This window comes from Camponotus floridanus, unplaced genomic scaffold, assembly GCF_003227725.1.
Source record: "Camponotus floridanus strain SB8 unplaced genomic scaffold, Cflo_v7.5 scaffold11, whole genome shotgun sequence".
NCBI classification, from domain to species: Eukaryota; Metazoa; Arthropoda; class Insecta; order Hymenoptera; family Formicidae; genus Camponotus; species Camponotus floridanus.
In genome coordinates, this window is record NW_020229226.1 from 41,058 (window position 1) to 54,802 (window position 13,745).

The 13,745-nt window shown below is 53.7% G+C and overlaps 2 protein-coding genes across 2 annotated transcripts; one reads left to right on the forward strand and one right to left on the reverse strand.

Moving 5' to 3' along the window:
• Nucleotides 1-664: 664 nt before the first annotated feature.
• LOC112639531 lies at nucleotides 665-4,150 on the forward strand. Its single transcript, XM_025413868.1, has one exon. The coding sequence runs from the start codon at nucleotides 665-667 to the stop codon at nucleotides 4,148-4,150; it is 3,486 nt and encodes a 1,161-aa protein (XP_025269653.1).
• Nucleotides 4,151-9,963: 5,813 nt separating this feature from the next.
• Nucleotides 9,964-10,971, reverse strand: LOC112639534 (translation initiation factor IF-2-like). The gene has a single exon (XM_025413872.1). The coding sequence runs from the start codon at nucleotides 10,969-10,971 to the stop codon at nucleotides 9,964-9,966; it is 1,008 nt and encodes a 335-aa protein (XP_025269657.1).
• Between the last annotated feature and the right edge of the window lie 2,774 nt (nucleotides 10,972-13,745).

Below are 13,745 nucleotides of genomic sequence, written 5' to 3' on the forward strand. Positions count from 1 at the left end.
ATATAGCGCCGTCTCGCTCACTCTCACGCGAACGGCCGATATAGCGCCGTCTCGTTCGCTCTCACACGAACGGCCGATATAGCGCCGTCTCACTCGCGCTCACGCGAACGGCCGATATAGCGCCGTCTCGCTCGCTCTCACGCGAACGGCTGTTAGAGCGCCGTCTCGCTCGCTCTCACGCGAACGGCTGATAGAGCGCCGTCTCGCTCGCTCTCAAGCGAACGGCCGATATAGCGCCGTCTCGCTCGATCTCGCTAACAGCTGATCGATAGCTGTCTCGCTCGCTCTCACGCGATCCGCGTAGTGGTGCGCTCTCACCCTACCTCGCGTCTTGAGACCAGCAAACGTGTATCATTTTGTGACTTTAACAATAAACGGACAGTAATTCGCTCACCGGTCTTACTGTAACACATTAAGTCGCAACTGCAGATCATTTCATTCCTATCAAGTATTCCTTACGCGATCACGCACTAAGAGAGCTTGCGATACCCCCGCGGGTATGTGCCGGCAAAGTTCAATCGCGCTTACCCGGTCTTACAAAATTCGCGAATCGAAAGCGCGATCCCGAACATTTTGGTCCTTCGAGCCGGATCGTAAGAGCTCGAAGTCAGCGTGATAACAATACTGTGAGTGAATTTGAAAGTTTTGACTACTGTCAGTGACAATGAGTGAATTAGTTGAAAATCAGCTTTCGACGCTACGCTTCGTAGCGAAAGCATTGGACAATTTCAAGAAAATTGGCCGGAATAATCTCACCTCCGCCAAGATACGAAACCGAATGACATCACTCAAGGAAACGTGGAATAATTGCCTGGAAGGACATCGCCTGTTGCTGCAACATTATCCGGAATCAAAACGCGATCTCATCGCTTATTTCCGAGACGAGCAACTGGATCAATACCAGGAAATCTACTTGACAGCACTGGACTACATGTCTGACTGTTTGGAGGAACTGGAACCGTGCGTGAGTCCGCTCCAATCAAGCGACCGATCTGTATCTCATATACAGTCGGAATCCGCGTTATCATTGAGACATTTACCGCCCATTCAATTACCACCGTTCTCCGGTAAAGCCGACGAGTGGGAAACTTTTCGCGATCGATTCACTGCGTTAATCATAAAGAATCCCGAATTATCCGATTTCGCGCGCATGCATTTTTTGGTCTCAAGCTTGACCGATAAAGCTCGCGATGTTGTAGCGGGTACTTCTGTTACCGCTGATAATTTTGACGTCGCTTGGAAAGCATTAACTTCTCGTTTTGAAAATAAACGTAAACTTGTTGAACTTCACATTGCTGAATTATACAATTTACCTTCGGCTAACAAAGAATGTGCCGCGGAATTGCACGCTTTACGAGATAAAGCCGATCGAGCGCTTTCAGCCTTAAAGCGGTTAAACCGAACACAAGAGGATATACTTAATGACATTTTAGTCTATTTTGTATCGCTCAAGCTTGACTCCGCCACTCGTCGCGCATGGAAACTCAAAACCGGATCGGAATCGACTCCGCCGAATTACGAAGACTTGATTACGTTTATATCATCGCGTGCGCTCGCATTAGAGGAATTAGCTCCTTCCGCTGCGAACAAAGGTCGACATACTGTTCAAGCGAACACTGCGACCTTCGCGCGTCAATCTTCCGGTCCGTGTCCAGTCTGTAAGACACCGCATTATCTTAGTAGGTGTCAACAATTTGTAATTAAGAGTCCGAATCAGAGACGCGAAATTGTCAAGAATTCAAATCTATGCTTCAATTGTCTCGGAACGAAACATTCCGTAAAAAACTGCCAAAGTAAAAATACATGTCGCATTTGTCAAAAAAGGCATCATTCTCTCTTGCATCTTGATTCGGCCTCTTCAAGCGATCTAGACGTTACACGAGCGAACACGTCTAGCACCAGCGCAACTATTGATAATCTCGAGCCATCGCAAACCGTCGCGATGTCCGCCGTATGTTCAAGTACGCCCGTGTCATCCGTATTACTGGCCACAGCGAAAGTAACAGTTCGGTCTCCCGACGGTCGCGTCTGTGAAGCTCGCGCCCTGATCGATCAAGGGTCAGAGGTCACTTTTATTTCAGCAAGATTAGCAAGAATCTTGCGGTTAACTCGGAAACGAATTTTCGCTCAAATTTCCGCAGTCGGCGGTATCAATGCGGATACATGTCGACATTCCGCTGTCATTGAACTCGCACCTCGCGGAAAGCCTAAGCCAGTTTTCACTACGGTCGCGTATATTCTAAATGCGCTTACTAAATACGCGCCGCGATTATCAGTCTCAGTATCGGATTGGAGACATATAAGTACACTCAAGTTAGCAGACGACGATCCCACAGGATCAAGCCCTATTGACGTAATCATCGGCGCCGACATTTACAGTCAAATCATTACGAATGGAATACGGAAAGGTCCAATCGGGCAACCTATCGCCCAGCGATCTCATTTTGGATGGATTATCTCTGGACCCGCTCAGAATCCAAACGTTTTGGCTCAAACGATTAACGTCTTTCATTGCTCAATCGAGCGTGAGTTACGCCGTTTTTGGGAAATCGAAGAGATCCTACGCTATAACATTTTGTCTCCTGCCGAAGAACAATGTGAGAAACATTTTCTTACGACTCACTCACGAATTTCCGACGGGCGTTACGTGGTTCGTCTGCCGTTTAAGACGAAGTCCCCTATCGACATCGGAGAGTCTCGATCAATAGCTATACGGAGACTAACAGCATTAAAAAGGCGTCTAGATACGAATCCAGATCTCAAATCGGAATATTCAGCGTTTCTTGAAGAATACGAGCAGTTAAAACACATGAAAAGAGTGCATCCTCCAGCCGCATCTCATTCACCGACGGTTTATCTTCCGCATCATCCTGTGATCCGCGCAACGAGCGCTACCACTAGACTACGCGTCGTGTTCAACGCGTCCAGCCTCACAACAAACGGTACATCGTTAAATTCACATTTAGAGATCGGGCCTAAATTACAAACGGAAATAACGGCGATCTTATTACGATGGCGGAAACATAAGTATGTTTACATGGCGGATATTGCCAAGATGTACCGACAGATTTTGGTCGACCCTCGTGATCGTGACTATCAACGTATTGTCTGGTATAATCAGGATCAATCGGACATTCAGGATTATCAATTATCCACTGTTACGTATGGAACCGCGTCAGCTCCGTTCCTGGCTTTACGAGTGATCAAGCAATTGATAACAGACGAAGGAGCCGCATTTCCCCTTGCAACTCCGATTCTTCAAGATGACAATACTGCTTTATGCGAGTTACACGGATTTGCAGATGCATCTAACGCGGCATACGTCGCCGCAGTTTATATGCACACGACCTCGCAATCAGGAGAAATAAAGATCACGTTATTAGCGGGCAAGTCGAAAGTCGCGCCACTCAAGATCACGAGCATCCCTCGATTGGAATTACAAGCAGCATGCCTTCTTGCTCGATTGATCGAGTTCACGCAATCATCACTCCAGATATCAAACGTCGCGTGTCATTGTTGGACGGACTCTACAGTAGCATTGGCATGGTTAAACTCACATCCGTCCAGATGGAAAACTTTCGTCTCTCATCGAGTCGCAGATATCCAATCTCGAGTACCTGAAGTTAAATGGCGGTACATTCCATCCGCGGATAACCCAGCCGATTGTGCTTCGAGAGGTATTCTACATTCCGATTTCAACGCCTTTAACTTGTGGTGGCACGGTCCTCCCTGGCTCAAACTAACTCAGACCAAATGGCCAAGAGATCCCGCTCCTCCGCTGGAAGAAGCGCCTGAGAAAAATCGGAAACTTATAGTACACGTAGCTCAAACAAATTCTGGCTGGGATTTAGCCACAAGATACTCCACGTGGCCGAAGCTAATCCGAATTACAGCATATACTATCCGTTTCGCAACCAGATTCCGAAAGAGAGATCAAACTTCAACTGACTCAGAGGTGCAAAGCCAATCTTTGACGGCAAGTGAATTTCAGACCGCACACAAATTTTGGACCGCACACAAATTTTGGATTAGATCAATCCAGTCAGACGTCTTCAGTGACGAATTGAACGCTCTCAAGAAACAACAAGCACTTCCATCAAAATCGGCGTTAGCGATGCGTACTACCCAACGATATCGAGTCTTCGGCTAACGGTTCTCCGAGCGACAATTGAGATTCACGCAGCCACAATTCAAGACGTGAATACGTCAAAGCGGAAGCATGTAAATATGTAAATACACCGATGTACATATGTATATACTAATAATTTGTAATAATGTAAATACGTAAATCTGCGTTCCTGTAAATATGTACATATGTATTCATAAACCTGTAAAATCGCTCCGATGCGATATCAGTCGCTCACGGCGGGCGGCATCCGATAACTCTTTACTTTCGAAATTATAATTTCGAGGCGGGCGGTATGTTAAGGATTCGCCCTGAATCGCGCATAAAATTATTACCCCCGGTCATACTAGCGCCATCCGTTTGCGCGCTATCGAACCCGCGTTCACGTATGCCGTTACTGTTTTTCAAAAATCATCCAGGATCCGCGTGATCACGCGAAATAATACACGGTCCTGGCCAATAAACAGGCTTACATATCACGCGATCTGACGTAATGATCAGGGATACGTCGAGTTCCGATCATACGATCCGTGATCAAATCTTTATCTATCGGGAGAAAGGCTTTCTCCCCGAGAGTCTTCCGTTTTCCATCATAGTGATCGGAGCGTCATACGGAGAGTAAAAATAGTGCAAATTCGAGAGTTCGCGATAATCTTAACGAGCAAAGTTAAGATTCATTTCATTAGTCTCACGCGTGCGAAATCCTTCAACCGCGAGCCTCAATCATTGTAACAGTTTCGCGAAGTAACATTGTGCGCGCCAGTCATCGTGTCCGCAGTGCACGTGAACAGTTCAAACGCGAGTGCCGGGATCTTTCGGAGCGCCTCCACTCTCAGCCAGAGGCGGAGCCTTCGTCGTACCGCCACTCCGTTCAAGCGAACTGGGCGTCTCTCTCGCTCTCCCGCGAACGGCCGATATAGCGCCGTCTCGCTCGCTCTCACGCGAACGGCCGATCTAGCGCCGTCTCGCTCGCTCTCACGCGAACGGCCGATATAGCGCCGTCTCGCTCGCTCTCACGTGAACGGCCGATAGAGCGCCGTCTCGCTCACTCTCCCGCGAGCCGTGAACAGTGCGGTTTCGCGTATTCATAGATAGCCACAAGTCAGTTATCTATCTCAAAATTGGGCGAACCGACGTGTATAGTGCGGTCTCGCTCGAACTCTAGTACGAACGGCATAACGCCGTCTCTCCCGCATTCGTGGCGAGTCGCGTATAGTGCGGTCTCGCTCGACCTCTAGTACGAACGGCATAACGCCGTCTCTCTCACATTCGCGGCGAGTCGTGTATAGTGCGGTCTCGCTCGAACTCTAGTACGAACGGCATAACGCCGTCTCTCTCACATTCGTGGCGAGTCGCGTATAGTGCGGTCTCGCTCGAACTCTAGTACGAACGGCATAACGCCGTCTCTCTCACATTCGTGGCGAGTCGCGTATAGTGCGGTCTCGCTCGAACTCTAGTACGAGCGGCATAACGCCGTCTCTCTCGCATTCGTGGCGAGCCGTGAACAGTGCGGTTTCGCGTATGCATAGATAGCCACAAGTCAGCTATCTATCTCAACATTGGGCGAACCGACGTGTATAGTGCGGTCTCGCTCGAACTCTAGTACGAACGGCATAACGCCGTCTCTCTCACATTCGTGGCGAGTCGCGTATAGTGCGGTCTCGCTTGAACTCTAGTACGAGCGGCATAACGCCGTCTCTCTCGCATTCGTGGCGAACCGACGTGTATAGTGCGGTCTCGCTCGAACTCTAGTACGAGCGGCATAACGCCGTCTCTCTCGCATTCGTGGCGAGCCGTGAACAGTGCGGTTTCGCGTATGCATAGATAGCCACAAGTCAGCTATCTATCTCAACATTGGGCGAACCGACGTGTATAGTGCGGTCTCGCTCGAACTCTAGTACGAACGGCATAACGCCGTCTCTCTCGCATTCGTGGCGAACCGACGTGTATAGTGCGGTCTCGCTCGAACTCTAGTACGAGCGGCATAACGCCGTCTCTCTCGCATTCGTGGCGAACCGACGTGTATAGTGCGGTCTCGCTCGAACTCTAGTACGAGCGGCATAACGCCGTCTCTCTCGCATTTGTGTCAAGTCGTGAACAGTGCGGTTCGCGTATTCGCAGATAGCAATATTCATTCTATCTATATCGGACCAGCGGACTGACGTGTATAGTGCGGTCTCGCTCAAACGCTTATCCGAGAGGCATAACGCCGTCTCGCTCGCTCTCACGCGAACGGCCGATATAGCGCCGTCTCGCTCACTCTCACGCGAACGGCCGATATAGCGCCGTCTCGTTCGCTCTCACACGAACGGCCGATATAGCGCCGTCTCACTCGCGCTCACGCGAACGGCCGATATAGCGCCGTCTCGTTCGCTCTCACGCGAACGGCTGATAGAGCGCCGTCTCGCTCGCTCTCACGCGAACGGCTGATAGAGCGCCGTCTCGCTCGCTCTCAAGCGAACGGCCGATATAGCGCCGTCTCGCTCGATCTCGCTAACAGCTGATCGATAACTGTCTCGCTCGCTCTCACGCGATCCGCGTAGTGGTGCGCTCTCACCCTACCTCGCGTCTTGAGACCAGCAAACGTGTATCATTTTGTGACTTTAACAATAAACGGACAGTAATTCGCTCACCGGTCTTACTGTAACACATTAAGTCGCAACTGCAGATCATTTCATTCCTATCAAGTATTCCTTACGCGATCACGCACTAAGAGAGCTTGCGATACCCCCGCGGGTATGTGTCGGCAAAGTTCAATCGCGCTTACCCGGTCTTACAAAATTCGCGAATCGAAAGCGCGATCCCGAACACTAACAAAGAGGCCCACACAACATGCAATAAACATTTTAAAACATAACAATATATAAAGAAGAAAATACAAAAAAGATTAAAACCGTGGGCAAGAAAACAACTAACTAATAAATTACGCGGCATTCACACATAGCAACATACAACAGGGACTAGACAAATCACCACAGGACAACTAGTGCCGCTCCTGCTCGGCGGGCCCGCGCCGGCAAAACGCGCGGGGGGGCGTAGCGGGCACCCCACCAGCAGAGGGGCATGAAGGTGCGGCGTACTGGCGAACGCCAGACACGTGCTCCACGTAGATATCCCTGGACCAGCGGATGGAATCCGAGACAACGAGACGGCGCAACAAAGAGGCATATGCACTGCCAATGTGCAACACCCGAAGCACCTCGTTGGCCGGATCCCCCGAGACCAAGGAACCGACGACGAAGGCCGTCACGACGACGCGGTACCCCTCGCGCTGGAGCGCCTCCGCTAGGGACGAGTATTTGACAACCTTCCTCGCCCTAGCCTCCTCGAACGACTTCCAGCGGTTTTCGAAGGGCACCGCAACGTCGCATATGACGACACACTTGGAGGGCTCGTGCCTGACCACAAGGTCAGGTCGTAGCTCCCCAGGTTCCCCGCCAATTCCCTCAACTCGCCGATTCACCCGCTTATCTCCCGGCATCCGACAAGCCTTCCAGAGGCGGTGCAATGCGGCGTCGTGCCTCAGCTGTATGGCGGCAGAGTGGATCCCACAATGGTTTAAAACGTGGGGAAGGGTCTCGGCTGCCAACCCGCAACGCCGACACCTTCGGTCTGCCTCCCCCCAACGGCATGCACCGTTGAGTGGGAGGACATCCAATTTGGCTCGGTGTATAAATCGCCAGTCGGCGAAGCGGGTGAAGCTGCCGCCGCGGACAAAGTGATTGCTCACCCCAGCCCGCGACGACACCTCGAACACCTTCCCCTGGTCCGGTTTGGATATTAGCGAATTGAAATAATACGCCGCCACCGCCGAGCGCAGACGGGTCACCACCTGGTTGCGAGCACCAGGTGGGACTTTTACCGCGTCGCCCCTGGGACCCTGGCACTCGATTATCAGCTCCTCGGTCGCTTCACACCACCGCCACCGAAGGAGCAACCTTTCGGACTGCCTCCTCGCGGCATTCCTTGCCCTCGACCACAGGGAGGATTCACCCCCGCCTCGCAGCCTCCCCTCGAGTGAGTCCGAGAGGAAAGCCGCGTCCGACGTCCTCGTTGGTCGGAGGATCGCCAATGCGCCTGGTTACAACTCCCCGCAGAGACGCCCACGCGAGATTCCTGACCGCGTCGCAGCCAGCCGTAAGCATACGGAAGGCATGCGACACGGACAGGATATCCGCAAGGTCAGCTAGCGGAAGCAGTCCACAACCCCCGACTCTCGGGGGAGGTAGACAACCTCCGCGCTGGCTCTCTGCGGGAGGTTGAGCCAGGACTTGGCCATCCGCCGGACCTGCAGGTCGGCGGCCTTCAGGGGTTTTTTCTCCACTGTGGCGCCCCGCAGCAGAAAATCCAACCGTGGCAAGATGTTGGTGGCCACTAACTCCAACTTCTGCCACGGAGCGAGGAGAGATTGGTCAACCTCTCGGAGATCCTCGAGGAGGCCCTCAATTGTGACGAATGGTGTTTGGTCGACCGAGGACCCGGTCGGGACACCAAGATATCTATAAGGCTCACCAGATGCAAGGCGATGAACGGGCTGTCTCTGGATGACGAACGTCGTCGGCAGGACCCTGTCGCCAGAGCCCGCGGCGAGATTCAGGGTGGCACATTTGGCAGGGTTGAACCGCAACCCCACCGACGACGCCGCGCCCTCCGCGACGGCCAAAAGCCGCCGCATTCCCTCAGGCGTATCTGCGACGAGTGCAATGTCATCCGCGTACGCCACAATACTGTGACGAGAGTCCAAGAGATCGAACCCCGCATCGACCGCGGTAACTGCACGCAGTACCGAGTCGATAGCAAGGTCAAATACAATCGGGCTCAGCGGACAACCCTGCCGCACACCCGAGCGAATAAGGACAGGAGTGGTGTAGCCCTCAGCGGTTCGGACCCGCGTGGAGCTCCCGTCATACATGGAATTCCATACATTGACGAGACCCCCCGGCACGCCGGAGCGAACGAGAGCGCGGCGGATCGCCGCGTGTGGGACCGAACCAAACGCATTGGATAGGTCCAGCCACGCGACGATCGCCTGCCGTCGAGTCCGCCGGGCATCAGTCAGAACTTCCTGAAGAACGAAGTTGTGTTCAAAACACCCCTCGTCCCGCAGGAACCCCTTCTGAGCCGGACAAAGCTTGTTGTTGGCGACCGCCCATTCGGTCATACGATCGGCGATGAGCGCGGCAAAAAGCTTGGGGGCGGTGTCTCCCAGTGCGAGAGGGCGCCAGTTTTCTAAAGAGTCGCGATCCCCTTTCTTGTACACCAATATGGTGTTGGAGGTCTTCCAGGACGCGGGGACTGCCTCGAGCCGATAGCACGCGTTAAACAGCGCAGTGAGAAGTCGCGCCCCAGGATCCGCTCCACGGAGGTCATGGTACGTGATACCATCGGGACCCGGCGCAGAATTCGTCATACGCCGGAGCCGACGGTCCACTTCTCGCTCCGTGAAGGGATCCATGAGGTACGCGTACTCCTCCCCATCAACCGAGGGGTCAGTGGGCTCAGCCCCCGCGCTGGAACCGTCCAGGTCCTCCCCTCCGCGATACAGCCGCTCGAAGTACGCATGAACCCGATCCTTCGGCACTTGACAGAATTCTACGGGCCCCTGCAATACTTCCCTGACCGCCTTGCATCGGTTCGTCCTGTACAGCGCCTGCACGCGCGTGGCCTCGCGCACCCACCCGCCGCGTCCTTCTCCCGACTGCGGAGGGCCAGTCGGTGCCGACCCTCTTTCCCCCCTTACACCGCCACCGTCTCCCACCGACACCCCTCCCTCGCCGCGCCGCTCTCCCGCCTCACGCGACCGAACTGGACGGTCGCGGACGCCGGATGCACCTCCATCAACCCTCCCCGATGCCTCCTCCCCGAAGAAAGCCGCGACCGAGGGCCGCAAACTCCTCCAGGTCCGCAATCGAGGTGACGGCCTCGGCACGCCCAACCAGCACATCGCGAGCGGCCACTCGCCGCCGTCTGCGGAGTCCTGCGACTGCCGCAGGGGCAGATCGGCCACCGTATGGCTGGGCAGACGGGTCGGCGGCACGCCGCAGGCCTCGGGGGTGCCTCCCGCCTCCGCTGCTCCTCGGACCCGCCGGTGTCTCCCTGCCAGCTCCGACGCCGCCGGCTGCGTGTCCTCTCCGCCGACGACCCATCACCCCAGGGACACCCACCGGAGCACTCGGATAACCGACGCCTCCTGGTCCCCCAGGTCGTCCAGCACGCACTCCCGATGCTCCTTCCACGCTAGTCCCCTGAGGTGGGACCCCCGCTCCATCCCCTGAAACAGCGCAGCCCAAAGTCCGCTGAACCTGGACCGTGTACGGTCTCATTAATGAATTTAAGTTCGCCGGCGCTTGCAACGAGGGAGGGCCGGGCACCGGGCCCCGCCCCGCGGCCGTCGGACTCCCGCCGCCGGGGGAGCCACCGCTCAGCCGCCGCCTCGCCCTTCTCCCCAGGCGCACTCTCCACGGCTCATCCTCCTCTCCACTGTCCCCCTCGCCCTTCGTACTCCCCTGCGCCACCTCCTTCGGATGCCGCCGCTCCTCCACCCTGGATGGTGTTAGGGGCCTCTCCTCCTCTTGACGCATCCGCCGCCCGACCAGACACGGCGACATCTCCGTGATATGAGGGAGGTGGGGAGGACGGGGCAGCGTGCCCCGCCTCCCCGCGGGGAACCCCGTGGACATCACGGGGAACCCGCATGAAACTGTCGTCACCGTGCTGGTCGTGAGTGCGACAGGCGCTGACGACACCGCGGGCATCGCCGACGGTGATAGTGGCGACCTCTGGCCCCCCACTGGACCGCCGCGGATGGACTGCGGCGGGGTGGGGGTACGTCTTGCGGGGGGCATGGTCCCACGTTGCAGGGGGGGCGTCCTCGCCGTCCCCTGGGCCCCCACTCCTTCTGTCGCCCGCGGTGTCAGCGCGGCGCTCAAGTCGCGCACCGCGGTGCCGGCTTTTCGGATGGTGGATGCCGGCTGGGCCCCTGGGCTTCTCCTCTTCTTCTTTGATGCTCTTCGGGGCCCCCGCGATGCGCTATTGGCCGATGGTCTGGCCTGTGCCCTCGCCTCCGTTGCGCACTTCGCGGCCGATGCGCTCGCCCGAGCCTGTTTCCTGGTGCGAGGCCCCGCCCGGATGATGTTTGACGGGGTCCTCTCGGGCGACCTTCGGTGATGGGAGGGGGGGTCCGCGCATCGACCTGGACGCGCCGCTCTTTTCGAGAGGCACGCTGCTGGACCTCCGTATCCTCGGATTATATATGGACCCCGCCGAGCTGATGGTGGTTGGCGGGGTCACGGAGGTCCTCATTAATGGTCCATTCGCCTCGCCGGATGGTCTGCGAGGCGATCCGCGTGCCTCTCTCGACGCGGGAGACGAGCTCTTCCTATTGGCTGCGCCGCACTTCAATGGAAGCCTGCCTTTAGGTTGCGGATGCGCCTTAAGGCCCGTAGTTGCGGCGGCCGGCGCGCCGGCCGTGGCGCTATCCAAGATGGCGACCATGCCACCTGTCACCGCTGCTGCTGCTGATGACGAAGCTGCTGTTGTTGTTGCTGTTGTGGCCGCCGACGGCGATGATCTGCGCGTCGACGGCCCCGGTGCTGCGGTGACGGCCGCGTACGAAGGGGACGTCCTCGCCGGTAGTGTGGCGGGTGTGGATGCTGCTGTTGCAGGTGGTGTTGCCGCTGTTATTCCTGGCGCCGGAGCCGTGGAGCGCAACCCAGGTTGCCGCGAGTCGGACGGGCGACCCCGCGATGACGCCCCGGCGGACGCCGACGACCCCGGGGCGAAACCCGCCGCCGGCCGGCCCCGCGCATCCGTGGAGGACCCATCGTAATTGACATTACCATTGTTGGAGTTACTTGCTCCGTCCGTGCTGCGACCCGCTCGGCCCCGGGGAGTCACGTGCTCTTTCTTAAAATGAGCCTTTACTAGCCTCACGGGGTAGGCCCCGTATCCGCGAAAATCGCACTCCGCGCATTTATAAGTAATTGTGTCCCCGGGGTGTTTCGCTTTCAGGTGCTTCGCCAAATGGAGCGGGTCGCAGAATTCGCCCCGTGACCTAACCTCCGGGTCCTCCCTCCGCCAACAGCGGGGACAATATACCCTCGCCGGGAACGGGTAGGGGAGGACCACCACTTGTGGAGACGCGGACATATTATGTCTTACTTTTATTCGGTTTAACGGCCAAATGCCTTTTTAATAATTAATAGAAAAGTGCGTGGGTCGTGCGGACAGCGCGCGCAGAGCGAGGGGGCAGCCCGCAGCGGGCGGATCCGCGAACAGTGGGTCTCGGGAGGAACCCGGGGCACACCGCCGTCACGCGCTGCACCCTCACGCCGCGCACTCACCGCGGCACCACGCACTATGCATGACTAGCTGTCACGGGACGACAAAAACGCACGCACTTAACCTCACTAATCACGGACGGAGCAGCACTCCTTGAAAACGCGGCACCAGACACTTACAGACGCAGACACATTGCCTCGGCACACAAACTCCCGGACACACACTCTCGAACAATTAGTTAAATAATAATATTAACAATAAAAATAAAAATATTGGACGCCTAACGTCTAACACGTGGACGCGACCACGTGCGCCGACGATGAGTATATAGTGATTTATACATATAATACTACAATATATTGATCCGTCGTTACGCGATGTGGAGCGAACGTGTCCAGACATGTCCGAATGCGTCTACACATGTCCAGATGCGTTTTCCCATGTGTCTCTTATTAAAATTAAATTTTTAATTTTCTATCAAGTCTTATTTCTTCAATCTGTTTTTGCAACTCAAATACCAGTTAATGGCTATATGCTTACTGTCGATAAATAATTTTAATAATCACCGTCGATAAATATTTTGAATAATCACTGTACTTTTTCGCCAATCTTATATATGAAAGCGTTTTTCTATATTATCTACTGCGCATATGATAATCCATATGCACATATTCTATAATCTCATGTATTTTATTTATCTTATCATTTCATCTCATTATTCTTGTTATATTAAACATATATTTGTTACAATTCTAAATTTTCAATCTTTATGAAGGACATTGACTGAGAATTCTTTCAGTGAAAGTGCTTGAGTATTTCAACAATGTGGAGCAAATTCTTGGCTATATGTAATAAGACATATTAGGTGTTTTCCATTTACATCAAAACTCAGATAAATCTCACTTCTGTCTTTCTCCAACATTCATGTTAAAGAAAGACAGAAGTGAGATTTATCTGAGTTTTGATGTAAATGGAAAGCACCTGTTATGATCACAGAAGTGAGTATTTTTGTTATATTTTCATAATTTATGATAAGTACGCATACACAACATAAATTTAAAAAACTAATTAATTAAAACATTTTAATAAGTAATTTATTAATCATTCTTTTTTATTTACAGTAAGATTTTTACATAGTAATTAATGCATTTTTGTGTCTGCATAACTCAAATCAGTGCTAAGATAACTGTGTAACTACAGCATAATATTGTATAATGTTATCTTAAAAATTGTGTTCTCTTACTTATTCAATAAAAGAAAAGTGATTTGTGATGATGACAATTACATATTGTATTGTCTTAGTGTCATGCTGTCTGTTAATATATCATATTTAATAATT